This window comes from Lissotriton vulgaris, chromosome 5, assembly GCF_964263255.1.
Source record: "Lissotriton vulgaris chromosome 5, aLisVul1.2, whole genome shotgun sequence".
Lineage (NCBI taxonomy): Eukaryota > Metazoa > Chordata > Amphibia > Caudata > Salamandridae > Lissotriton > Lissotriton vulgaris.
The window spans coordinates 812997704-813024769 of record NC_141693.1 but is presented as its reverse complement, the minus strand read 5'-3'; the positions used below and the strand labels follow the sequence as shown (position 1 = coordinate 813024769).

The 27066-nt window shown below is 49.2% G+C and overlaps 2 protein-coding genes across 5 annotated transcripts in view; one reads left to right on the top strand and one right to left on the bottom strand.

Moving 5' to 3' along the window:
• FAM149B1 (family with sequence similarity 149 member B1) overlaps positions 1–9224 on the bottom strand; it is a 641735-nt gene extending 632511 nt beyond the window's left edge. The window contains exon 1 of one of the 3 annotated variants that reach the window (XM_086922293.1): positions 8546–9224. In XM_086922293.1, the coding sequence (XP_086778419.1) occupies positions 8546–8592 (47 nt within the window). In that variant the 5' untranslated portion in view covers positions 8593–9224. The remainder of the gene's footprint in view (positions 1–8545) is intronic. The other 2 variants (XM_086922291.1, XM_086922292.1) reach the window with 2 other exon arrangements.
• Positions 9225–9338: 114 nt separating this feature from the next.
• ECD (ecdysoneless cell cycle regulator) overlaps positions 9339–27066 on the top strand; it is a 351511-nt gene continuing 333783 nt past the window's right edge. The window contains exon 1 of one of the 2 annotated variants that reach the window (XM_086922289.1): positions 9339–9475. The gene's annotated coding sequence lies outside the window, so the exon portion shown is untranslated. Of the gene's footprint in view, positions 9476–9614; positions 9865–27066 lie in introns of those variants that run through there. The other variant, XM_086922290.1, reaches the window with a different exon arrangement.

The window sequence follows — 27066 nt, the reverse complement described above, 5'->3', positions numbered from 1 at the left end:
TTTTTGCCTGGTAAACTGGGATTTTTTTGTTCAAATATTTTCACATAAGTAGATAGAATGCAAGCTGTGGTGGTTTCTTTAGACAAACATTATTGAATGGTGCTAGTCCTACCAGATCTTTTCAATGTACTTTTTTGGAGCCAGTTAGCTCAGAAGAGCTTTGACGTTCCTGCTCTAATGCTTCCTTAAGATTGAATATAATCTGTTCTTATAGGGATAAGTCATCCATTCCCAGATTCAAGTATGGATCTATGGTGACGGACATGCTAGGTAGAAGCTCACAGTGGGTACTGAGCTTCCAAATAAGTAATTATTACCATTATTAATAGAGCTTGGGCATGGTCAGTGCAGGAAGTTAGGGGCTTCCCACAGAATGCTGGTCCTGGCAGCTACTTATGAGCTGGATCTGGGATCCAACCAATCCAGTGAAATATACAGAATGTGTCCTAGTGTAATTTTCTGACACCAGGACATAAACCAGGAGTACCAGCATGTTGTCTGCTTTCTGTTCAGAGCGGTACAAAAGGGGGTGGGGATGGACGGAGCATCTGAACCAATCAAACACTCACACCCAGTCAACAGATCTGGGTTTAACCACATGCGCGCTGCTTTGATTCTGCTGGAATGCTGACTTTTTTAAAAACCCATTGTTCATGACGAGCTGGGCTCGTCATCAGTGTTTGAGGAGGCTACACCATGACGAGCCCAGCTCGTCATCAGCCTCGAAGGGGTTAATCCATCACCGTTCTTTAGCCCACTCTGCCACCCCAGTTCAGACATGGCCATATGCAAATCAGTCTGACCCTGTGCATCATGGGAACAGTCCAGCCCGAACTGCCAAGCCATGCCTTCCCTGGACCGGTTTCAAGCTTCCTAGGACCAGTTTCTGGCATTACAGCCGTCTTCAGCTAGGCTTGCTTGAATCCAGTGGCAAAGTGAGCAAGGGACTCACGTCTGAGCATACCCTGCCAACTTATGGCGAACAAAGCGGTACAAAAGGGGTTGGTGATGGACGGAGCATCTGAACCAATCAAACATTCACACCCAGTCAACAGATCTGGGTTTAATCCATCACCGTTCTTTAGCCCACTCTGCCACCCCAGTTCAGACATGGCCATATGCAAATCAGTCTGACCCTGTGCCTCATGGGAACAGTCCAGCCCGAACTGCCAAGCCATGCCTTCCCTGGACCGGTTTCAACCTTCCTAGGCCCGGTTTCTGGCATTACAGCCGTCTTCAGCCAGGCTTGCTTGAATCCAGTGGCAAAGTAAGCAAGAGACTCACGTCTGAGCATACCCTGCCAACCTATGGCGAACAAAGCAGTACAAAAGGGGGTGGTGATGGATGGAGCATCTGAACCAATCAAACACTCACACCCAGTCAACAGATCTGGGTTTAATCCATCACCGTTCTTTAGCCCACTCTGCCACCCCAGTTCAGACATGGCCATATGCAAATCAGTCTGACCCTGTGCCTCATAGGAACAGTCCAGCCCGAACTGCCAAGCCATGCCTTCCCTGGACCGGATTCAAGCTTCCTAGGACCGGTTTCTGGCATTACAGCCGTCTTCAGCCAGGCTTGCTTGAATCCAGTTGGAAAGTGAGCAAGGGACTCACGTCTGAGCATACCCTGCCAACTTATGGCGAACAGTGGGGTACAAAAGGGGGTGGTGATGAACGCAAAATAACGATGGATTAACCCCAGATCTGTGACTGGGGGTGAATGTTTTGCCATTGTGCAACATTCCGTCCATCATCTTGTGTGTTTTGCTGTTCCCCTATGTAAGAAGGGTATGCCCAGACGTGGGTCCCGTGCTCACTAAGTCACTGGAGTCAAGCTATTCTGGCTGAAGACGGCTGATAGCCAGAAACCGGTCCTAGTATGCTTGATACAGGTCCAGGAAAGACATTGCTTGGCAGTTCGGTCTGGACTGTTCCCATGAGGCACAGGGTCAAGACTGATTTGCATATGGCCATGTCTGAACTGGGGTGGCTTGGTGAGCAAAATAACGATGCATTAAACCCAGATCTGTGACTGGGGGTGAATGTTTTGCCCTTGTGAAACATTCCATCCATCATCTTGTGTGTTTTTCTGTTCAGAGCAGCACAGCGCAGGCGGTGAGGGGGCTTTCTTATTTTCATTAACAGCTATGTCGAATACAAAGACCTCATTTAATGGGCCATCTGCCAGTCTTTTGCTCAAGTATCATCTCAATTGGAAGCCTTCCGGAGCCTAACCACCTACACACCAATGTAATGGAAGGAAACATTGACACACAGCTTATCATTTCATAAGTATTTTAGAGAAACTATGATTAGGAGGCAGGTTTGTGACTTTGTTAAACCTCTCCCATGTAAAAGATATGTATGCACTATAAGAATGCCAGTTGTATCTGTGCATGAATAATTACATAAATAATGATTTAAAGGGCACCTGATAATTTTTTTTTTTTTTTTTTATAGTGCTACCCATCTCAGTGTAGGGTGTCACAGCGTTTTACATCACACACAAAGAGACAATAAATTATACAAGTTTATGAATCAAGGTATACAAAATGGTACAAAACACAATGAGGGTAATATGGTGTAGGAGTTATACATTGTCCATAATTGTAGATATTTTATGCTAAGAGTGCATGGCAGCGAGAAACACATAGATAAGATTTAATACATAACACAGTGATTGGGTTTCTCTGTACTAACAAAACTATTACTACCCAAAAGGAACGTTTCTTTGCAAACTTAAACCATCAACAGATTAGGGGTAAAAAACAACCAAGATCTACACTCATGACATGTAGTTTGCAAATAGCTACTTGGTGCTGGTTCACAGCACACGGTGCTATACAGTGATTGCAATTCATGAACTGGAACTAACAAAAGGACCTCTGTGTCAAAAGCAGAAACCCACTTACCTATCTACATAAAATACAAATCTAGATCTGCAGGTTACACAATATGATTTGCAGCAGGTACATTAACCATCTGTTCTTCTTTATGAGTTCAAACTGTGACTAGACACAATACAGACCTTTCCTGGAAAAGCATTAACTGGGAGCGTTATCTTATGGTTTTTATAATACTCTGAAAATGGTTTGGCAAAAAGATCTCTGCAGCAGCAGTGCTTTAAATGGCCAGGTACTCTAAATACATGTACTTTAATTTGGAAGAAATATTCCCAGTGCGGTGCCAATGCTTCAATAGGAGAAGACCAGCACTTCCCAATAGCAAACAGAACTCTGGGACAAGAAGTACATTCACTTCTATATTTCCATCTCAAGCACTGTGTAGCAGGCGTCTTAACCCAGTAGAATATTTTCAATGCAGACGTCTTCTGATCTATTAAGTAAGCTAGAACAGATTTACTGTCACATTTGTCCTTGCGGCCAACTTCTTTGGAGCAGATTTCTTAAAAGTAAACATTGACTGTTAGGCGCAGCATTTCATGATGTCACACCTCGTAGCTCTACCGCTTTCATCTGCTACACTTTGCCCCCCAATTTATGGGTTCCCAGAGTACATTTTTTCCAATTCCAGTATTGGGAAAGACTGCAGAAGGGCATAGGTGCCTCCTCTCACTACATGTATATTAAATATAAATTTGAATTAACCTTTCTGAAAGCTATTTTTACATAATTTGAGAGTTACAACTTTATGTTGGTACTGTGGTCTGTATGCAGCGTTAGAAGTGGGCGGGGACGGAAGGGCACGGCGTGCCCTTACTTCTTAAAATTATGTTAGTCCGTTCCCCTACTTCTTAGTTTTGAAAGAGCGTACCGGGGACTGTAAAATTGCCATACTTTAAAGTACACCTTTTTTTCTTTTTCACGCATGAGTGGTGCAACGTGAATATTCAGAAGGCCTCTGCACTGCGCCCGGCCTCCTCCCCTTCCCCGCTGGGTCTAATGGGCCTGCAAAGTGAGACTGAAAGGGCCATCGGTGTAGCAAAGTGCGAAAACGGCTACTCTGATGGCCCTGCGGCTGATGTGAGCCCGTGATCACACCTCATTTGTGAGGACGCTGCCAGCAAGTTTACATGCCAATTTAAAGCTGCTATTAGTTGGGTTTTGTGGCAGTGATATTCACAGTGTTTACCTGCTGAAGCAACGTTCATCAATGCCTACCAGACTGTTTCCCGGCAATCTCGGCCCGGAGGTGCACCGGGGCCGTTTTCACGCCACTTCTAGTTCTGTTGACAGTTGTCCTCCCCATACAGGCCCCGGTGTAACACACACCATTCCAAAGATGTTTGAGAAACCCAAGAGCAAGAGTGGTTTTGCACCCATAACCAAACGAGTAAGCTCATATTTGGAAGCAGTATTTACAGCACCTCCTGACCCATGTGCACATGATTTGGAAGATTTAATAATTGCATGTACTAACAGATTCGCCCCCCTGCAAAGCCCTATTGATAATGACGCCATCTGTGCAGACAAATCTTTTCCAACTCAAGCAATGACAGCCCGGCGTTTGACCCCAGTATTTAGGAGTCTGTTAGTGATTTAAGAAAATATTCCAATGTTCTGAAGTCTATGATTGGTGACCTTATGGGGATGATGAAGGGCAGGAGCAGTGATGGGGCAGGAGCAGTGATGGGGCAGGAGCAGTGATGGGGCAGGGGAGGAGACGTGGAAGGAGAGGCAATAGGGCAGGAGAGGTGACCGGGCACAAGAAGTGACGGGCAGGTGACCTGACGGGCAGGAGAGGTGACGGGGCAGGAGAGGTGACGGGGCAGGAGAGGTGACGGGGCAGGAGAGGTGACGGGGCAGGAGAGGTGACGGGGCAGGAGAGGTGACGGGGCAGGAGAGGAGACGGGGCAGGAGAGGTGACGAGGCAGGAGAGGTGACGGGACAGGAGCAGTGAACGGGGCAGGAGCAGTGAACGGGGCAGGAGCAGTGAACGGGGCAGGAGCAGTGAACGGGGCAGGAGCAGTGAACGGGGCAGGAGCAGTGAACGGGGCAAGAGCAGTGAACGGGGCAGGAGCGGTGAACGGGGCAGGAGCGGTGAGCGGGGCAGGAGCGGTGAGCGGGGCAGGAGCGGTGAGCAGGGCAGGAGAGGTGACAGGGCATGAGCTAGAGCAGTAACCGGGTGTGAGCGGTGAAAGGACAGCAGCGGTGAAAGGACAGGAGAAGTGAACGGGGCAGGAGCAGTGAACGGGGCAGGAGCAGTGAACGGGGTAGCAGAAATGAACGGGGCAGCAGAAATGAACGGGGCAGGAGCAGTGAACGGGGCAGGAGCAGTGAACGGGGCAGGAGCAGTGAACGGGGCAGGAGCAGTAAACGGGGCAGGAGCAGTAAACGGGGCAGGAGCAGTAAACGGGGCAGGAGCAGTAAACGGGGCAGGAGCAGTAAACGGGGCAGGAGCAGTAAACGGGGCAGGAGCAGTAAACGGGGCAGGAGCAGTGAACGGGGCAGGAGCAGTGAACGGGGCAGGAGCAGTGAACGGGGCAGGAGCAGTGAACGGGGCAGGAGCAGTGAACGGGGCAGGAGCAGCGACAGGGCAGGAGAAGTGACAGGGCAGGAGAGGAGAAGTGGAAGGAGAGGCAACAGGGCAGGAGAGGTGACCGGGCACAAGAAGTGACGGGCAGGTGACATGACAGGCAGGTGATGGGATGGGCAGGTGAGGAGATGGGCAGGAGAGGTGATGGGGCAGGAGAGGTGATGGGGCAGGAGAGGTGATGGGGCAGGAGAGGTGACGGGGCAGGAGAGGTGACGGGGCAGGAGAGGTGACGGGGCAGGAGAGGTGACGGGGCAGGAGAGGTGACGGGGCAGGAGAGGTGACGGGGCAGGAGAGGTGACGGGGCAGGAGAGGTGACGGGGCAGGAGAGGTGACGGGGCAGGAGAGGTGACGAGGCAGGAGAGGTGACGGGGCCAGAGAGGTGACGGGGCAGGAGAGGTGACGGGACAGGAGAGGTGACGGGGCATGAGCTAGAGCAGTAACCGGGTGTGAGCGGTGAAAAGACAGGAGCGGAGAAAGGACAGGAGCAATGAAAGGACAGGAGCAGTGAACGAGGCAGGAGCAGTGAACGAGGCAGGAGGTGCGAACGGGGCAGGAGCAGCAAACGGGGCAGGAGCAGTGAAGGGGGCAGGAGCAGTGTCGGAGCAGGAGCAGTGATGGGGCAGGAGAGGCGACAGGGCAGGAGAGGCGACAGGGCAGGAGAGGAGACGTGGAAGGAGAGGCAACAGGGCAGGAGAGGTGACATGACAGGCAGGTGACATGACAGGCAGGTGACATGACAGGCAGGTGACATGACGGGCAGGAGAGGTGACGGGGCAGGAGAGGTGACGGGGCAGGAGAGGTGACGGGGCAGGAGAGGTGACGGGCATGAGCTAGAGCAGTAACCGGATGTGAGCGGTGAAAGGACAGGAGCGGTGAAAGGACAGGAGCGGTGAACTGGGCAGGAGCAGTGAACGGGGCAGGAGCAGTGAACGGGGCAGGAGCAGTGAACGGGGCAGGAGCAGTGAACGGGGCAGGAGCAGTGAACGGGGCAGGAGCAGTGAACGGGGCAGGAGCAGTGAACGGGGCAGGAGCAGTGATGGGGCAGGAGAGGCGACAGGGCAGGAGAGGAGACGTGGAAGGAGAGGAGACGTGGAAGGAGAGGCAACAGGGCAGGAGAGGTGACCGGGCACAAGAAGTGACAGGCAGGTGACATGACAGGCAGGGGATGTGACGGGCAGGTGAGGTGACGGGGCAGGAGAGGTGACGGGGCAGGAGAGGTGACGGGGCAGGAGAGGTGACGGGGCAGGAGAGGTGACGGGGCAGGAGCGGTGAGCGGGGCAGGAGCGGTGAGCGGGGCAGGAGCGGTGAACAGGGCAGGAGCGGTGAACAGGGCAGGAGCGGTGAACAGGGCAGGAGCAGTGACGAGCAGGAGAAGTGACGGGCCAGTAGAAGTGACGGGCCAGGAGAAGGGAGGGGTCGGGGAATTGACGAAGCAGGAGTGTTGATCGAGCATGAGCAGGAGAACTGACTGGACAGGAGCAGTGAAAGGGCAGGAATAGGCGTTTCCCAGGGCGACTGGAAGGGTAGGGGCCAGTTTAGTTTGGGGGGACAGGTTTTGTACAAGTGTAGGAGTTTTAAAAACACTGCAAAGTTATTTGTATATTCAGCAGGTTTCGGTCAACAATACAAGTGCCAAGATAACTTTGGTGATCAATGTACCTGCTGGAGGGAGATGGGAGCATGTTTTGTCTAGTGGCTATTTTACTCATCTAAGGTAGTGCAGAGGGGTAATATGCCTGCTGCAAAGAACATCTACCATGCATATCAAAGAACAATATGTTATTTGTATAGTTCAGTGGGAACTGCTTTGTGTTCACTTCCCGAATGAAAGGACACTTGAATACATATGGCCTGGCAGTTCGGGCTGGACTGTTCACATTGGGTGCAGGATCAAGGCTGATTTGCATATGGCTGGGTCCAAACTGGAATGGCATGGTGAGCAAAAAATGATGGATTTAAGCCCCGATCTCTGAACTGGGGTGAATGTATGACCTTGTTCTGCATTCTGTCCATCAATTGTTCTTTTTGCATTTGTCACCCCGAGTGGGACGGGTAAGCTCAGACATGAGTCCTGTGCTCTCCATGCCAATGGAATCAAGCTATCCTGGCTGATGAGGGCTGAAAGCCCGAAACCGGTCCTAGGATGCTTGTTTCCAGTCCAGGGAGGACCTGGCCTGGCAGTTCGGGCTACACTGTTCTCATTGGGCACAGGATCAAGACTGATTTGCATATGGCTGGGTCCAAACTGAAATCGCATGTGAGCAAATAAACAATGGATTTAGGCCCATCTCTCTGCACTGGGGTGAATGTATGATATTGCTCTGCATTCTGTCCACCAGTTGTTCTTTTTACTATATTATGATTGAGCAGCCAACTGGCTGACATGAATATGAAGGAGCCTTTGTGGGTTTCTGTGAGTCTAGATTCTCCTGAAGAGTCCCTTTCTCTTCTGAGCCCTGCTTAACACATGTGTATAGGAGGAGCCCTGCATTCATGACCTCAATGTTTGAGACAAAAAATAATCATGGATTTTTGAACAATGAGAGTAAAAGCATTAAGGTAACATGTTGTTCCTGCTTATATTTCACATGCTTTACATAAACCTGTATTCCCTATGAGTGTTTGCTTTTTCCTGAATTAAACCTCAAATAAACATATCCATTCTTTTAATTAAATAACGTTATAAGCTGTAACTGGTCAGTGAAATGCTAAACGTACTAAAAATTGGTATGTTTTGCTATTTCTAGCCACACCCTTGACTCCGCCCACTGATTCAATCTTCGGTTGTTCCCGCCCCCTGATTCTCCACCCACAGTTCCCCTACTTTTTTTTCCCCACTTCGACCACTGTCTGTATGGAGCTTGTGCTTGGAAAGCCTTGGGGTAGGGATGGGTCTCAAAATTTGGCACTGTTGCTCAATACCGCTCCTGCACTTTGACAGCAGGCAATAACGAAAAGCTACCTACCGTCCCGCCCGCCGCTAACCATCCTTCACCTAACATGCCCTGATTGAATGCCGCTGAAAATGTGTCCCTGTTTATACTTACATTGGTACGATCTGGGCCACCGGCTTCCGTCGATGCCGTGAAATCATCCTCCTAATAACTCACTGTAGCATGATCCCTCGGCTCCAGGGGAGACTTTCCGCCTTAGCATAGACACTATTTATTCTGGGCCATTGACGTTCACTCCTTAGATTCAGACACTCTTTACAAAAGTAAGGTCGTGTCCACTTAGTTACATAGTCCACGTAATGCAACAACCCGGTGTCCTTTACTAGTACCAAAGTATAGACCTTGGGACCTCCTCCAGTACTGCCGCTGGATTACAGAAAGTGAAAGTATATAACATGAGGTGCATCGAAGCATTGGAGTCTGCGAGGATGAGCGCTTCCAGGACTGCAGCGGCTCAGTCCCGTACTTAAGACTGAATCCGTGATTTCTTGCGGTTCCTTTAACGACCAGTCTTTTTACTAGTAACTATGGTATTAGTAACCCGCAGTACCAGAGCTGTGTCCCAAGTGAAAATCCTACTCAATCACGCGGAAAGAAAAACATTCAATTTAAGATGAGAAATATGCGCTGACCTAAAGTATGTGCGGACATTTGCCATACAATTGGCTGGGCGAACTTTTATCAACTGTTTATTGGCTAAAGGAAGCTCGCCATGTTGATGATTGGCTGGAAAGCTTAGTCAACTTTTTATTGGCTCTCGGGTCAGGATTCCACCCATGTCAGCTTCTGTGCCTGACGGAGCACATGTCGCAGTGTGTTTAGCTGCTAAACGTTCCCGCCTTCGGTAGGTGGGCGTGCTCCAACGCTACAAGTCCAGAGATGGTGACACTTTACTGAGTGACTGACTGTTCTGCTAAGCAATATGCGGCCCTGGATTCAGAAAACGTCTCCGTCTGACCGAGCCAGAGGCCAGGTCTGAGGCCACGCGCGAAACACCAGCGACTCGTGTGAACGAAGTTTCAGGTACTGGACTCCTAACAAAGGCAAGCTTGATCTTATTAAAGCTAAACTCAGCTTTACGGTGTGACCCGTCGCCTGAGAGCCACACGGCCCGTACCTTCGTCATGTGGGCGTCATTCTCAGCTGCGCCCCCTTACTCCGCCTTGTCTTCGGCTGCTTCGCTGCACGACCAGTCGAATCCGGTACCGCTACTGCTCCTAGTGTTGCTATTCTTGCAAGCGGACCTCTATTGCTGCTTGTCTTTTTACTAAAAAAAAGAATGCGTGTATCCTTTTGTCATTTACTGTCATTGGGATCGTCTGTTTACGAGCACAATTGTCTGTTCCCGTCCCTGCGACACTTTATATCACAAGAGTACGACTGTAACCCGCGAGATTCGCATGGCCTGCAAGGTATTCCGCTTCTCTCCTCCAGTCTCTGATTATTTCCCTGGGCACCCTCTCCCACAGCACACGCGCTGTCCCTGCACACAGGCTGTCGATCCAGCTGTCAAGAGCGTCTCTGCGACGCCTTCCCGTCGTCTTGACTACCGATGTACGCACATAGTGTGCGTCAGCCGGAAGTAACTGGAGAAATGTCGACAATTAAAGGAGACTCCTGCCAAAAATGCAGTACACCGTACAACTGTTGTACGGTTTTACCATTTTGGGTTTCTTGCGATTTGCTGAAATAACACATACGGAACATAAAAATAAAACGAAGGTTTTGAAAAAGCCACTTTTCACAATGCTTTCACCTGGCATTGGTTTTTCTTATTTACTGTATGGTCCACACACAAAAAAAATCAACAACAATTAATCTAGCAATTATTAGCAAAGCCAAATAGTTCTGTGCACAGTGTGCTAATATATACAGAGCAAACATAAATTCGTAGAACGTCTTAAGTGAGGTGTCACTGTTTATTAATTTCTGCCGCATGGGGCACAATCGTAGTAGAGTGTACCAGGTTGCATAAAGATTAGCACATATAGTGTAGGGTATCCAACACAATGGATACCCAGGGTTAGTTCTCCAATGAGCACTGCACCTAAGTGACCTTCTTAGCCTCCCCCTAGGAACAGCCCAGTCTCCTTTTGTTGGTCTCATTTTTCCTGTGCTCCCTGCTTCGTTTTCAGTTGTTTGATTATGTTCCCTGCTGCATGTACAAAGTTGTCTGTGATGTCGCACGAGAGGACTGTTTGTGGAGAAAGTGGTGTGGATTTAAATGTGACAGCTCATGGGAGGAGTGCATACATGCCAACATTTCAGGAGAGCAAAGTGGGAAATTAAAAAAAATAAATCGGGAGAATGGGGCTTTGAATCGGGTTACTGGCATTCAGGCGCGCAACACCCATTGGGCTCACCGGGCTTCAGCCCCGTCGCCTCCTCTGCCCGGGCTAAGATTACACGCACTGAAATGGTGCAAGAAGGCTGCGCATCCGATCGGAGTATGATTTTTGAAATGCTTTCTGAGAGGCCCAGCAGCCCGAGCACGACAGCCAGCCTCTGAACTGTTTCAGTGAGTGAACCCCCTGCCCCCACCTCTTGTTTTCCTTTACGGTGGCGCCGTGAGGTGAAATCCTTGCCTGAAGGCAGGGATTTCACCTAAGCACTTGATCGGGTGTGAGCATGGGGTGTGAAGATGCGCACAGCAGGGAGTAGGCATGGCCAGTTAAGGTGATGCGTTTCCTTTGTAAAGGAATTTCTGCTGGCGTCATAGCCCATGTTGTGCTGTCTGTGCACTTGTATAGATGTGTATTCCATACAAGTGCACAGACAGCAAACCCTGGGCTATGACGCCAGCAGAAATTAATTTACAAAGGAAAAGCATCACCTGCACTGGCCATCCCTTTCACCCTGCTGTCTGGGCACTTGGATGGAATTCACATCCAAGGCACTGCTCACCAGATAAATGGTGAACAGGGCCATGGATCTTTCTATTTTCGCATCCAAGGGCACCAGGGAAGAAGCAGAGGAGGCCCAGGCAAGGAGAATCCAGGAGCCATTTGACCCCCACCTATCTACTCTGAGACCTTCGAGGGGCTGGATGCCAGGACACAGTGCTGCTGATCAGCCAGCCTCCACAGTATAATATCAGAGGAGCAGGCAGCAGTTTTTTATTTATGTAAGTTCCAGTAACTTTAATGCATTTTTCAGCACAGCATTACCTACTGCCTGCATGTCTAGGTTACTTTGAATGTTGTTCTTGACTTACATACATAGAAACGTCAAAGAGGACAGTCCCCTTCAAATATGCAAATGTAGTGTAAGTTTGTAGTGTTCATTTTTTTTTTTTTTGCGGTGGTAGTGGGTTATTTTAGAGTTCAGGGTGGGTGTGGGTTTTAGGGTGCCAGTGAGTAATTTTATGGTTCAGGGTGGGTTACGGATTGGGGTGCCAGGGGGTAATTTTAGGGTTCTTAGCGGGTATGGGTTTTGGGGTTCCAGGGGGCAATTTTAGGGTTCAGGGTGAGTATGGGTTTTGGGGTGCCAGGGGACATTTTAGGGTTCAGCGTGGTTGTGTGTTTTGGTGTGCCAGGGGTAATTTTAGGGTTCAGGGCAGGTGTGGGTTTTGGGGTGTCAGGGGGCAATTTTAGGGTTCAGGGTGGGTATGGGTTATGGGGTGCCAGGGTGGAATTTATGGTTCAGGGTGGGTATGGGTTATGGGGTGCCGGGGGGAATTTATGGTTCAGCATGGGTATGGGTTTTGGGGTGCCAGGGGTAATTTTAAGGTTTAGGGTAGGTGTGGGTTTTGGGGTGCCATGGGATTAATTTTAGGGATCAGCATGGGTATGTGTTTTATAGTGCCAGGGGTAATTTTAGGGTTTAGGGCAGGTGTGGGTTTTTGATGTCAGGGGGCTATTTTAGGGTTCAGGGTGGGTATGTGTTTTGGTGTGCCAGGGGTAATTTTAGGGTTCAGGGCAGGTGTGGGTTTTGGGGTGTCAGGGGGCAATTTTAGGGTTTAGGGTTGGTATGGGTTATGGGATGCCGGGGGGAATTTATGGTTCAGCATGGGTATGGGTTTTGGGGTGCCAAGGGTAATTTTAAGGTTCAGGGTGGGTGTGGGTTTTGGGGTGCCATGGGATTAATTTTAGGGTTCAGCGTGGGTGTGTGTTTTATAGTGCCAGGGGTAATTTTAGGGTTTAGGGCAGGTGTGGGTTTTGGGATGTCAGGGGGCTATTTTAGGGTTCAGGGTGGGTATGGGTTATGGGGTGCCAGAGGGGAATATATGGTTCAGCATGGGTATGGGTTTTGGGGTGCCTGGGGTAATTTTAAGGTTCAGGGTGGGTATGGGTTTTGGGGGACAAGGGGGTAATTTATGGTCCAGCATGGGTATGGTTTCTGGGGTGCCAGGTGTAATTTTAGGGTTCAGCGTGGGTATGTGTTTTGGTGTGCCAGGGGTAATTTTAAGATTCAGGGTGAGTATGGGTTTTGGGGGGCAAGGGTGTAATTTTAGGGATCACTGCGGGTATGGGTTTTGGGGTGCCAGGGGTAATTTTAGGGTTCATGGTGGGTATGGGTTTTGGGGTGCCAGGTGTAATTTTAGGGTTTAGGGCGGGTATGGGTTTTAGGGTGTGAGGGGGTTAATTTTAAGGTTCAGCTTGGGTATGTGTTTTGGTGTGCTAGTGGTAATTTTAAGATTCAGGGTGAGTATGGGTTTTGGGGTGCCAGGGGTAATTTTAGGGTTCAGGGTGGGTATGGGTTTTGGGGTGTCAGGGGGGTAATTTCAGAGTTCAGGATGGTAATGGGTTTTAGGGTGCCAGGAGTAATTTTGGGGTTCAGTGTGGGTATGGGTTTTGGGTTAACTTTAGGGTTCAGGGTAGGTATGGGCTTTGGGGTGCCAGGGGGGCAATTTTAGGGTTGGTATGAGTTGAAGGGTTGTAGGGTTTTAAGGAAATGTGGGTGGGTGTGTGTGTATGTATGTATATATATATATATATATATATATATATATATATATATACACGTTACTAAAAAAAATAACCCATTTACAGGGATATATAAACCTATATACATATATATATGTAGCGTTTATACTGTAACATAGTTATATTTTAAAACAAAACTTTCACCACGCATATGCTTTTGTTGTAAAGGCATATGCGTGGTAAGAGTTTGCATTGTAATGGTATTGTGTTGTAACAGCACTTGAGTTGTTGAGTTATTACAACCGCGTTGCAAAGACATGCATTGTGATGGCATGTGTTGTACTGTCATACATTTGTGCGATGCTGAGCACTTATCCATGCATGTAGCAGGTTACACCTAGTGGGTGTGTAGTTGGAAGAGTGTTGTCTTTATTTAAGCCTCTGTGAAAAGCATCTCCATGTAGTTGATGATGAATACCAAGGTGCAGTTATTGAGCCATGGGAATCCGTGCTTAGTCGTGTGATTGATGAGGAAGTGTGCAAGATAGGAGACCATTTCTATAATATATTTTATGCTGGCAGCTCTCATTAGCTCTGCAGGTCCCTTTATAATGCTGGTGGTTTATTAGGTCTCGCCTGTCGATGCGCATGCGCATCGAGCAAGCGAGACTATGGGGGCTTATCCACTCTTTATCCACACTGCAAGGAATCGTGGCGATTCCTTGCAGTGCCCGTGACTTTTAAGCTCAATGCGCATGCGCATTGAGCTTAAAAGCGCGTGCACGTCCGTCTTGTTTTACCCGCTCCGCCCCCTCCCCTTCCCGCCGTGTCGCATTTCTCCTCCCCCCTCCCCTCTCTTCCCTCCGTCTTGTTTGGTTGTCCCTCCCCTTCCCGCCGTGTCGCATTTCTCCTCCCCCCTCCCCTCTCTTACCTCCGTCTTGTTTGGTTGTTTATTTTACCCGCTCCGCCCCCTCCCCTTCCCGCCGTGTCGCATTTCTCCTCCCCCCTCCCCTCTCTTCCCTCCGCCATAGCCTTCGTGGTCTCTCCCCCTCTGCCATACAGCCCCAGCAAGTCCGTTATGAAAGGGAAACACTTCTATTTTCCCACAAGTATTGCTCTGCAGTAAGGAGCCTCAGAGAGTCAGACGGCGTGTCTCAGTTATTCTTGCGCCGCCTGCGATTTCCTCAACCAGCACCCAGCGCCGGTCAGCAGTCTCACGCCTCACAGCCACCAGTCAGCCTCCGTCCTCGGTGCCTCCACACCATTGTTGCTGCGTAGCAGGATCGGTACAGCGCTGCCACCTCACCTCTCAATGCTGTAGGTCAGGGCGCAAGGTGCGTGTCCCAGCGGCCACTCCAGCATTCAGCACCTCCTCGCCTCACCGCCTCGGTCTGCCTCTCACCTTCGCCGGCATCAGGCCTCCGCCCGCATCCCATAACTGCCATCTTGGGACCGTAGTGCACCACAGGAAGGTTAAGGCGATCTCGCCCTCCAGACTTCTCCCCCAGGACTGCCGCCTCCGCAGTTTTCCGCTGTGAGTCTGCACGCCGAATCGCCTCCCAGCCGCTCACAAACAGAGTGCACATCTCCCATTGCCGCAGCCGGTGGAAGTCTCCCCCTCAGTGCGCTGCCGTCATTTTAGATGCGCAGCGCCCAGCGCTCAATCGGGTGATTTTGCTGCACTTACACCCTTGTAACAGCACCAATGCGCCCCAGCAGCAGTCCAGCTCATGCACCAGGATTTCCGCAACCAGTTTTGCAGTAAGGGGCCACCTTAGAATCGCAGGATCATTGCGATTGGGGGGAAGCTGCGGACAGAGCTCCGGAGTACGCTTCCCCTCACATCGGCGTCAAGCCACGCCCCGACTATGTCCCAACATCATCTGCTCCTGTACACAATCAAAGCCTGAGTGACCATAACACTATCAAGATTAACCAATATGCAGATGATGAACAACTATACTTAAGCCTTCTCTGCTTCAGATAATCAACATCTCAAATACTCTAGACTTGAATGTCCAGCTTACACATAAAGCTTAACTCAAGATAGAACAAGAACAACAAACAAGAAACCGTACAAACCTTGATGAATTCAAAGCACAACTTTCACTGAACGCAAAGAAAGTCAGATTCACTCTGGAACCCAGACTCATGCTGACGGAACACACTACCAGCTCTCTCTTTTAAAGAAAATGTCAGTTTCTTCCAGAAAGCGACTTCAGAACTGCAGTTCGAGCCCTCATACTCCTATATCTGGCTGGTGGCAACGCATTGTTCTAACGCCAACCACACTACACATTGGCACTCCTTAAGGGCATCCTACATGGTCCTTCTTGACACACCCACTACCAGGACAACAGCAGATTAAGGCTAGGTAGTGTAAAAACAAACAAAACAAAAACAGGAAAACAGGTAGTGGGCCTATTCCATCTATGACCCAGCATCTGGAACAACACCCCCCCCCCCATATGCACCAGGACCGCCTCAACACGGTTCCAATTTAGAGTCGAAGACGTACCTCTTTTAAGAAGACTACATCGCAATGTATTAATATTCCACAAAGCAGCTACCTCTCCGATCACTCGTTGACTCAAGCTTGCCTTGAACAATGTGATGCACTCAGCTCCGCTGCCTTTTGGATACGTTTATGCCCTCACTCACCCTCAACCCCTCACCCTCACTCACTCACCCTCAACCCCTCACCCTCAACCCCTCACTCACCCTCACTCTCACTCATCCTCACTCAACCATCCTCAACCTCACTCACCCTCAACCCCTCACCCTCAACCCCTCACCCTCACTCACTCACCCTCAACCCCTCACCCTCAAACCCTCACCCACCCACCCTCAACCCCTCACCCTCACTCACTCACCCTCAACCCCTCACCCTCACTCACTCACCCTCAACCCCTCACTCTCACTCACTCACCCTCACTCACCCTCGACCCCTCCCCCTCAACCCCTCACCCTCACCCACCCTCACTCACCCTCAACCCCTCACTCACCCTCAACCCCTCACCCTCAACCCCTCACTCACCCTCACTCTCACTCATCCTCACTCACCCTCAACCCCTCCCCCTCGACCCCTCCCCCTCAACCCCTCACCCTCACTCACCCTCACCCTCACTCACCCTCAACCCCCCACCCTCACTCACTCACTCACCCTCAACCCCTCACCCTCAACCCCTCACTCACCCTCACTCTCACTCAGCCTCAACTACTCCCCCTCACCCAAAACCCCTCACTCACCCTCACCCTCACTCACCCTCAACACCTCACTCACCCTCACTCACCCTCACCCTCACTCACCCTCAACACCTCACCCTCAACCCCTCACCCTCACTCACCCTCACTCACCCTCACTCACCCTCACTCACTCACCCTCACTCACCCTCACTCACCCTCAACCCCTCACCCTCACTCACCCTCACCCTCACCCTCACTCACCCTCACTCACACTCACCCGCACCCTCACACAGTGCAATAGTTCTCAGACCATTTCAGTTAGAGCTTTTAGAAATGTTTATGGCTTTTTTTTATTTGTAATACTTTAGCATTGGCTACAGGAAACAAAAATGCTAAACATTTACAAAAAAACCCATAAACAATTCTAAAAGCACTAACTCTAATGGTGCGAGACCTATTGCATTTCCAATGCTTGTTTCTTGTGTTCTGGATCCTGGCTCCTGCTTATGATGGGGGGAAGCAGTAGATGGTTCAATCTGATCTTATGGATCCGCAAGAGTTAGCAGAACTAATATATGTCATAGTCTGGTAACTTCTTATCTAGTACTACAGACCTGCACATTACGTAATAATCTAAAATTAAATTTAGTTCCGGATTACCTTTCTAAAAATAATAGTTGCACGATTATAGACTCAAATTGCTTGCCCAGTTTGTGATTATTTTTCAGCCCATAATAGATGCAGACACCTCTCAGTAACTTTAATTTCGGGTGCCAAGAAGTTTCCGCTAGCAGGTGCTCTTCGGTTTCAATGAGTTTCAGATTATTGATGAGGCCCAACACACACACTTTTTTTAAGCACGTCCAAAGTATGTTGATTGGCTCTTTGAATGTGAGATATTCCCGCAGGTAATGCAGTGTATCAAAAATGCTTGTCAAGCAGAGCATAATATCCACATTTGGTAAACACACTTTTCAATGAACTCTGTAACCTGCTGGTACATCGGGTAGGTGTGTGTTATACTATCTGCTATCCTTTCATCCATCAATCCAACCATCCATCCTTTCTGATTTCAATTTACTCTGCCAACCTTACACCGACCCTTTTAGCCACCATCTCAGATATCTATTTACTCTACCATCCCTTCACCAACGCATCCATCCTCTCACATTTAGATTTACTATACTTTCACCCTTGTATCCATCCATTCTGATTTCCTTTTACGCTGCCATAATTTTACTCATTTAATTGGGATTTACCTAACTTACACAAAGGCCACTTTTTGTGGTTTTGCGTGGTTTAGTAACTCCAGAGTAATGAGAGGCAGAGTATTGAGCTGCCTTGAGTTACCTTGTGTTGGGAAGTTGTTCCATGGGTGGAGCTAGGGCATTCCCACACATCTGTCTATGGATTTTGACACAATCCCACAGTTACTTCGGCCAGTACACCTGGGAATGCTTCCAAATGGTGCGCCTCCCAGGCCTAGGCGTTACGAGGAGAATTATCTTTATTCATCCTTGTTGCTTCCTTTTTCCATGTGAGCTGCATTCAGGTATCCCTTCCTTCACAGAAAAATTCTTGCTCATAACGCAGGCACCGTATCACCATGATGTCTGCATTGGCACTATGCAGCACCAGTTGAGGGAGACAACAGAAATGTGTCATATTTTTGTAAATATTGCACATTTCTGCTCTCTGCCTTTGATGCAACACAGCACAACATGTTCCCTTGCCAAGTTGTGGTGCATGAAAGCTTAGTAAATCTGGGCCTAAATATTTGTGAGGCCTGTTCTTTCTGTAGGTAAGCGAACATTGAAAGCATAGAGGGCAGAAGTCTTTGCGTCAACCATTAGAAACTGTAATCTTATAATTATGTATCCAGGTGGTTTTGCATAATTGTTTGGGGCTGATTTGCATTGGACATTTTCATATTATAAGAAATTCCAGCCATTTCATTGAAGTTTTAGACATGTGGTAAGTGTGTGGTATCATAATGGTACAGAAAATCAGGCTACTTCTAGCTTGCTTCTTTAAAGAGTTTTAGGATAATTTAGAGAGGTACTGGGTGTTTAACTTGTATTTCTTGGCTTTTTAATGTTGGTTTATTGTACAAAATTACAGTATTCTTTCCCCGTAGTTTTGTAATAAGTAAGTGACCTGAGGGCCTTTTTTATATTTCACTAGAGATCGCTATCCGCATACAGCAGGATGCTGAACACCAGAGGCTTTGGACCACAAAATGTTAAGCGGCGAAAGATAGAGGATTTTTTCACTCGTCGGCCAGCCGCTCAAGACCCTTTGACAGCATGTTCTAATTCAGGTGAAGAACCTGCCCTGCCAGCTTCCGGCTACACTCCTGAAGAACATTCAGCATTTCTTCATTCTGAGTCTCCTGCATATACAACCACTGGTATGCCAGCTACTAGTAGTCCATGTTTGGAAAAGTCAAAGAGTTCATCCATCTTAGATATAGGAGTATATATAGATGTTTCAAGACTCAGCACAGTTTCATCATCAATCCCAGATGATTTACGCTACCAACTTTTGCACTCTTCCTGGACGCCAGAGACATCATACAAGTTTCCAGTTGTTCAAGAGGGAAATCAAGCACGTCGCTTTCAACATGAATGGTTGAAAACCTATCGCCCATGGCTTGCCTACAGTGCTAAACTTGGGGGGGCCTTATGCAAGATGTGTATACTCTTTGCCCATAAAGAAGTTGGAAGAGGTTCTCATCAAGCTGTGGGGAAATTAGTGCTTCGGCCCATAACAAAATGGAAACATGCTCAAAGTGATTTTCGTTTCCATGCTTCTTCCTTGTATCACAAAGAGAGTATGACAGCGGCAGCTGACTTCTCATCTGTTTTTGAAGGAAAGTCTGTTGCTGTTACAACTATGATCGAGAGCAACTGGAAGAAAACTATTTTGGAAAACAGAAAACGACTTGTGCCAATAGTGGAATCAGTACTCCATTGTGCAAAACAAGGTATAGCTCTTCAAGGACACAGAGACAGTGGACAACCTATTACTTCAAAGGAACCCGAAGAGAATGATGGCAATTTCCGTGCTGCTCTGCGCCTACGACTTCAAGCTGGTGATGAAGTTCTGGCATGGCATCTGGCAATGTGTCCCTCTAATGCAACTTATACAAGTTGGAAGATTCAGAATGAGATCATCTCTGCTTGCAACATTCTAATGAGAAATAGAGTGGTGGAGCGCGCAAACAATGCAAGATTTTTGCCATTTTAGCAGATGGAACAACTGGCAGTGCCACTATCGAGCAACTTGTTCTAGTAATTCGTTTTATAGAAGGTACATCTGTGTATGAAGAATTCCTTGGCTTCGAAGAGCTTCAGGATGGAACAGGGGTTGAAATTGGAAAGAAAATTCTCACTTCCTTAGAAACATATGGCCTGAATTTAGATCGTATACGTGGGCAAGCATACGATGGTTGTGCTGCAATGAAAAGTTCTGTTAAAGGTGCACAGGCGCTAGTTTTAGAGCATGTGCCAAAGGCATTTTATGTACATTGTGGAAGTCATTCACTGAATCTTGTGATTGGACATTCATATGAAATACGTCAAATCCGTAATTGTCTTTCAACACTTAAAGAAGTGTCTAATTTTGTAAGAGGCTCTGCGAAAAGGATGGCTGTCCTAAAGGCGAAATTTGCTACTTTGCCAGATACAAAAATGAAACTGTTAAGTGTTTTATGTGAGACACGGTGGGTTGAAAGGAATGCATCGGTTGTTCGTTTTGTTGATATGTACCCAGCTGTGGTTGACTCTTTGCTTGGGATCTCGGATTGGCAAGATCGCAATGCCTCTTCCAAGGCTGAGCAATTTCTAGCAGCTGTTCAGTCCCATAACTTCATTGTTGCATTACACATCCTCGCACGATTTTCTGGGCTACTGCTTCCTGTTTCAGCTGCACTCCAAAATCCTAATACAGATCTGTTGGAGTGCATAGGACAGATTGAAACAGTCAAGCAGGTGATTCAAGAAATCAGAGACAAAGCTGAAGAAGCATTTAATGAGATTTTCGTTAAAGCCCAAACCACAGCAGGGGAACCTCTGACAATGCCACACCTTACTGGCAGGCAGACACAACGGGCCAATTACAAGACTAGTGATCCTGAAGCTTACTTTAGGATTTCAATATTTTTACCATTTATAGACAATTTATTGTATGAATTGTCAGAAAGATTCAGCCAGCATGTGAAAAAGGCCTGTACAATGCAGTATCTGGTGCCAAGATTTGTCACCCAAGAGTCTTTTAAAAATTTGAAGGATGCTCTTGACATATATGAGGACGATTTACCTGGTACACGCGAGGATCTTAAAAATGAATATGACATGTGGGTAATGACATGGCTGAAGGTACCTATTGAAGAAAGGCCAGGGAATATAATGGATACCTTAACTCATGCTCACATTGACTTCTATCCCAACATATACTGCCTGCTAAAATTATTTGCCACTTTGCCAGTGACAACCGCATCCCCAGAAAGGTGCTTCAGTTGTCTTCGCAGACTGAAAACCTATCTTCGCTCAACAATGGGGCAAGAACGACTCTCTGGACTTGCAATGATAAACATTTCATGTGCACATTGTCCTCCTATAGAAGCAATTGTTATTGAACTGGCTAAAAAGGGTCGTCGCCTTGAAATGGCATTGTGAAAATTGGTTATAATGTGTTCCTAAAGTAATTTGTAGTAAAATATATTAAATTGGCCTTTTAATTCAGTACATTCTGTTCCTTTTTCATAAGACAATAGCATATAAATGCATCAAATTAACAAAAATGTGTGCTTTAATTGTTGTCCAGTTTCAAATGCAGAATTCACCACATTTCTTTCTCGGCTTGACCTGAGCATTAACCGATCCTGATTATCTGCCATTTTAGCTCCGCCCCATTGATTAACATTAGCCACGCCCCTTCATCTGCCATGTTAGCCCCCCCCCCCCCGAAATTAAGACCTAGTTGCGCCCCTGCTGGCATTTATGGGCTTTGGAAGTGGCAGCTGTAGGATCGGACATTTGAAAAGTAAATGCACGTTTTTTTCTTACCTTTCAGAAGCACGGAGCGCAATGGCAGGCAGAGAGAGGGTGATGCAAGTGTTGGGCTCTGGCCTGGCAGGTTGTTGGTAGTGCATGCACCCCCACCCCCCTGTGGCAGCCCGGGCTGAAACAGCCCCCCCCCCCCAAGTACTTCGCAGGTTTTTGAAAGACGATTCCCAAGTTAATGAAGCTTTGTTGGTTTTTCACCCCTTCGAGAGCCCCTGCATCGCCACTCTTTGTTGGAAGAGTTAGCACTTAACACACTACCAAGCCCTGTCAGCTGAAACCCCCGACGAATCGGGTTTTTGCTTGTACAAATCGGGAGGCGGGAGACTAGCCTTCAAATCGGTAGTCTCACGCCTGAATCGGGAGGGTTGGCATGTCTGGGAGTGGTATCAACTTAGACACGAGAACGTGAGCAGTATCTTCTTCCAAATACATCTACGGTCTCACCTGCTTTACTGAATTGTTTGAATTTTAACAGCTGCTGTTGTGGTTCGTGTTGTTATGACTGCTGTGGCCCTTGCTGTGCGTGCAGCCGTTGCAACTGTGGTGACATTTGTTGACCCTACCTTTATGGCATCTCCTCCTGTCTTTTCAGTAGTGGCACATGCTCGGTCTCACCTGTGGTGGAATCTGTTGTAGCAGAAACTAGAAGTGGTTTCTGTTGTGCTTGAATGTGTTGTTGCCATTGTGACGCGCTTACCGGAGCATCACTTACACTTCTTCCTGCCGCGAGGGGAACAGCTTTTCTCTGGTGGTTGGGTGCAGCAGCAGATCCACGGTGCCAAGAGCGGGGCATTTTTTAGACGTCATCGCCGCCGTGAGGGAAACGGCTCCTGAACACTACAGCCCCCACAGGTCCTTGTCCGGCACAGGCGTGCTGACGTCGTAGCAGCGACACCTTGGCGCACTAAAGCGCTCCCGCCCCACGCAACGCGGGAGAAGCCCGGGGCAAGGGCGAGACCGTCTGTGGCCGTCGGTGGCCGAAGCATCACTCAGCACCACCACAGCATCACTCAGGGCCACCCCAGCATCCCTCAGGGCCACCCCAGCATCCCTCAGGCCCACCCCAGCATCCCTCAGGCCCACCCCAGCATCCCTCAGGCCCACCCCAGCATCCCTCAGGCCCACCCCTGCATCACTCAGGCCCACCCCTGCATCACTCAGGCCCACCCCTGCATCACTCAGGCCCACCCCTGCATCACTCAGGCCCACCCCTGCATCACTCAGGCCCACCCCTGCATCACTCAGGCCCACCCCTGCATCACTCAGGCCCTGCACAGCATCCCTCTGGGCCTGCACAGCATCCCTCTGGGCCTGCACAGCATCCCTCTGGGCCTGCACAGCATCCCTCTGGGCCTGCACAGCATCCCTCTGGGCCAGCAGAGCATCCCTCTGGGCCAGCAGAGCATCCCTCTGGGCCAGCAGAGCATCCCTCTGGGCCAGCACAGCATCCCTCTGGGCCAGCACAGCATCCCTCTGGGCCAGCACAGCATCCCTCTGGGCCAGCACAGCATCCCTCTGGGCCAGCACAACATCCCTCTGGGCCAGCACAACATCACTCTGGGCCAGCACAACATCACTCTGGGCCAGCACAACATCACTCTGGGCCAGCACAACATCACTCTGGGCCAGCACAACATCACTCAGCGCAACTACAGCAATAGTCAGCACCACCACAGCATCACTCAGCGCCACCTCAGCATCACTCAACGCCACCACAGCATCACTCAACGCCACCACAGCATTACTCAACGCCACCACAGCATTACTCAACGCCACCACAGCATTACTCAACGCCACCACAGCATTACTCAACGCCACCACAGCATTACTCAACGCCACCACAGCATTACTCAACGCCACCACAGCACCACTCCACGCCACCACAGCACCACTCCACGCCACCACAGCACCACTCCACGCCACCACAGCAGCACTCCACGCCACCACAGCAGCACTCCACGCCACCACAGCAGCACTCCACGCCACCACAGCATCACTCAGAGCCACCACAGATTCACTCAGTGCTAGCACAGCATCACTCAGTGCTTCTTACACTTTTTAATTACAACTTCTCAGCATGCTGCACAGCAGCCACACTTCTCTACAGCACAGCTTAGAAACATTGCCAAAGTCAATAGCCCTACCTAAACACTATTAGGCCCCCAATGCATAGCCAATAGGTCTCGCCTTTGGGACATTATAAATGTTTAGTTATCTTATCCAGCACAATATCCTAGATTAGACAACATCAAGTGTTGCATGGCTATTCACTTATAAGGTCCCAAAAGCGAGACTTATTGGCTATGCCAATGCTTGTTAGGTTTAGCCCGAAGCAGCACATCCGCTGTCACTTGCAAGACATTTTGTTTACTTACATGGGACTTCGAGCCCCTGCATTGCTTGCCATTGGCTGACATCATCCCTCTAATTTACTTGCTACTCTTTGGATAGTATGTGGGCTTCACTTTCACTATTTGTGTTCGGCCCTCCCCATAATCTTGGCACAAGTACTTTTTACTTGCCAAGTGTCCTTCTATTGCTCGTGATTACAGAACTACATTTTTAGGTCTTGCCTGAGCCAGCGCATGCGCCTCACTGATGAGGTATTTAGTAACTGGGGTTTTGAAAGTGCTACCAAAGGCTTTTGCCGGCCTCCAGCGTGCGGTTACGCATGCATGGACGTGCACAGCTGCCATCTGGATTTCTGTAATAGCTCATTAAGCCTTACAGCGCGTGAATCCCCTTCCCCTCCCTTCTCCCATTCCCTCTTCGTCAGCTTCATTTTCCTTTCACTTTCCCAGCCGCGCGGCCGTGTCACTTTCACGGCATTGCAGCCATTGCTTGTTCTTTTTGCCTCCGCTTCTGGTTTAGGATTGTTCTGTTAATTGGTGGCCTCGGACCCCAGGATCCTATGCGCTCTCGCCATTGTTATTGAGCTCCCCGTGTGGGTTCCCCCGCACCTCACTAAGTGACATGCGCCCATTCGGGACTGCAGGCTTCATTTAGGCACCCTTTGTGTAGGTATTTTATTCTCAAGCCAACTCTCGGCTCGTGGACAGAGCTTCATGCAATTTTAATGTGTACGTCTACACGACACACTACCTATCCTCATTTAAGGCATGCCGTAGGTCTCTCCATGAAGCTACAGTTAAATGCTTGGGCCAATGGCTCGCATCAGCTTGTGTTCTTTACTTGGTCTGACACAGCGCTCCATTCAGCAGTCCTGTCCTTTTTGCCCCCTGCTGCTTCAAGGTACGTGACCCACGCAGGCACAGCTGCCTTTCATTATCGCACCCTCTGCTAGACTATCTGCTCACAAGGACTCATAACTGGTGCTTCTGACAGTGAATTCTTTTCACTACTACACTCCAATTTCACACTGTGCCTCAGGCCAGGTGGTATTCATTCCCAAGTTAGCGAGTGGCACTCTGTTTGGCGTTTGTACCAATCACTCATTTTTTGTAATAATTATTTATTTTAGAAGTTTTCTATAGCGCTAACAAGACCCGAAGGTATCAGAGCGCTTTACAGTAGAGGGAATGAAAAAGAGAACAACATGACTCAAACCCAATAAAAGCAATCAGCGAGCGACAATTTGGAATGAGGAAAAGTTCGGACTGCAGGACTTCTTGGTAACAGGATTCAACGTTACCGCATGGATTCTGAGGATGCTTGCTGATCCAAGTTACCCACAACCAAGGGAGCGGATAAGGCACAAGGATTTGAGTTGGCTCTTGAATTCTGCATAGGACGGTATAGTTCTGTTGTTCTTAAGTTGGTTATGATTGTTCTGTTAATTGGTGGCCTCGGACCCCAGGAGCCTATGCACTCACGCCATTGTTATTGAACTCCCCTTGTGGGTTCTCCCGCACCTCACTACGTGACACGTGCCCATTCCGAACTGCAGTGTTCATTTAGGCCCCCTGTATGTAGCAGTGTCGGATTGATAACGCGGGCCGTCGGGCAATGCCCGAAGGGCCGGTGTCCAGTCCCAGCTGTGGGCTGCTTTTTTGAGCAGTCTCGGGGGCGATTTGGCAGTTTCTGCATTCTTCCAATGCCATCAGAGGCCCAGTGGGTGCCTGAGTGGCCTTTCTGGAGGCAGATGAGTCTCAATTACTTCCCTTTTATCAAAGGGCAGAGGTGTCAGTCCCTTTCTCTCGCTGGGGCCCGCCCATTAACATAGGCTTATTGAGCGGGGGCAGGGCGCCAGAGCAAAAGTGGCCTCACTTGTATTCAGGTGTGTTTTACCAGTGCAAGCTAATCTGTGCCTTTTTTTTACCCCCCCCTTTTTTTTTATAAAACTTCGCCGAAGCAGTGTTTTGTAAAGGCAATATGCAAATGTGGGTCACTTTTTTTTTTTTTATCGTGCCCGGGCCGATTTTTAATTCCAATCCAACCCTGGTGTGTAGGTATTTCATTCTCAAAAAAACTCTCGGCTCGTGGACAGAGCTTCATGCAATTTTAATGCACACGCCTTGTGTACCTCTACACAACACACTACCTATCTTCTTTTAGGTACCCCTGTAGGTCTCCCCATGAAGCTGCTGTTAAATGCGTGGGCCGATGGCTCGCATCAGCTTGCGTTCTTTACTTGGTCTGACACAGCGCTCCATTGAGCAGTCCAGTCCTTCTTGCCCCCCTGCTGCTTCAAGGTTCGTGCCCCACGCAGGCACAACTGCCTTTGATTTTCACACACCCTGCTAGACTATCAGCACACAAGGACTCTGTTACAATTTGTGCGGGATGCGGCGCAGAAGATAGGGGCAAGAGGCGAGCTCGTGGCAACTGGGGTTTTATTGCAGCAAAAAGTTGGTCTGTACAGCTTTTCCGGTTAGGGTATCTCCGTGGAGACCGGCTTCTGCTCCGTCGGCGATGGGCGACCTTCTCCTTCTTCCGGGTCCCTTCTGGTCCTCTGGGTGGTGTTTCTTCCTCCTCGGAGTCCGTCCCGACTATCGGAGTAGCTCTCCAGCAATCACCCAAAGAGAAGAAAGGAAAAGTGTCAGGCGTTTGTTCCGAAACAACAATCCGTGCAGGGTAGGGAGTGAGGGGATCACCTGTGCTCTAGATAACGAGTGATTGGAGGGGTTACGTGCACAGGAAGGGTACCGGGGTGGTTAGACGTCCCGGGGCGTTGTACCTAGCGTACGCTGACCTCCTACCCAACCCCTTAACCGGTCACGTACCTGGAGAAGCCACGCACCTCCCCTGGGTGAGTGGCTGGGCGGCTCGTGGGAACGGTGGCCTCCTGGCTTCCCTCCGTCCGTGGCAGGCGCCGAATCTGCTCTCGTCTCCTCTCCTGTCGTCCGGCTTCCTTCTCTCGCTCTCGCTGACCGGCTCTCGGCTTCTCCACTGGCGTCTCCCGCTCTCTCCTCCTGCAGTCCGATCCTCCGATCCTTATCTTCCTCCTCTCGACCATCCGTTCTCCGCGCACTCTCTCCTTCCGTCCTCCAGGTGAACAAGCACACCTGTGACCCGTCGTGTTCTCCTTTTGAGG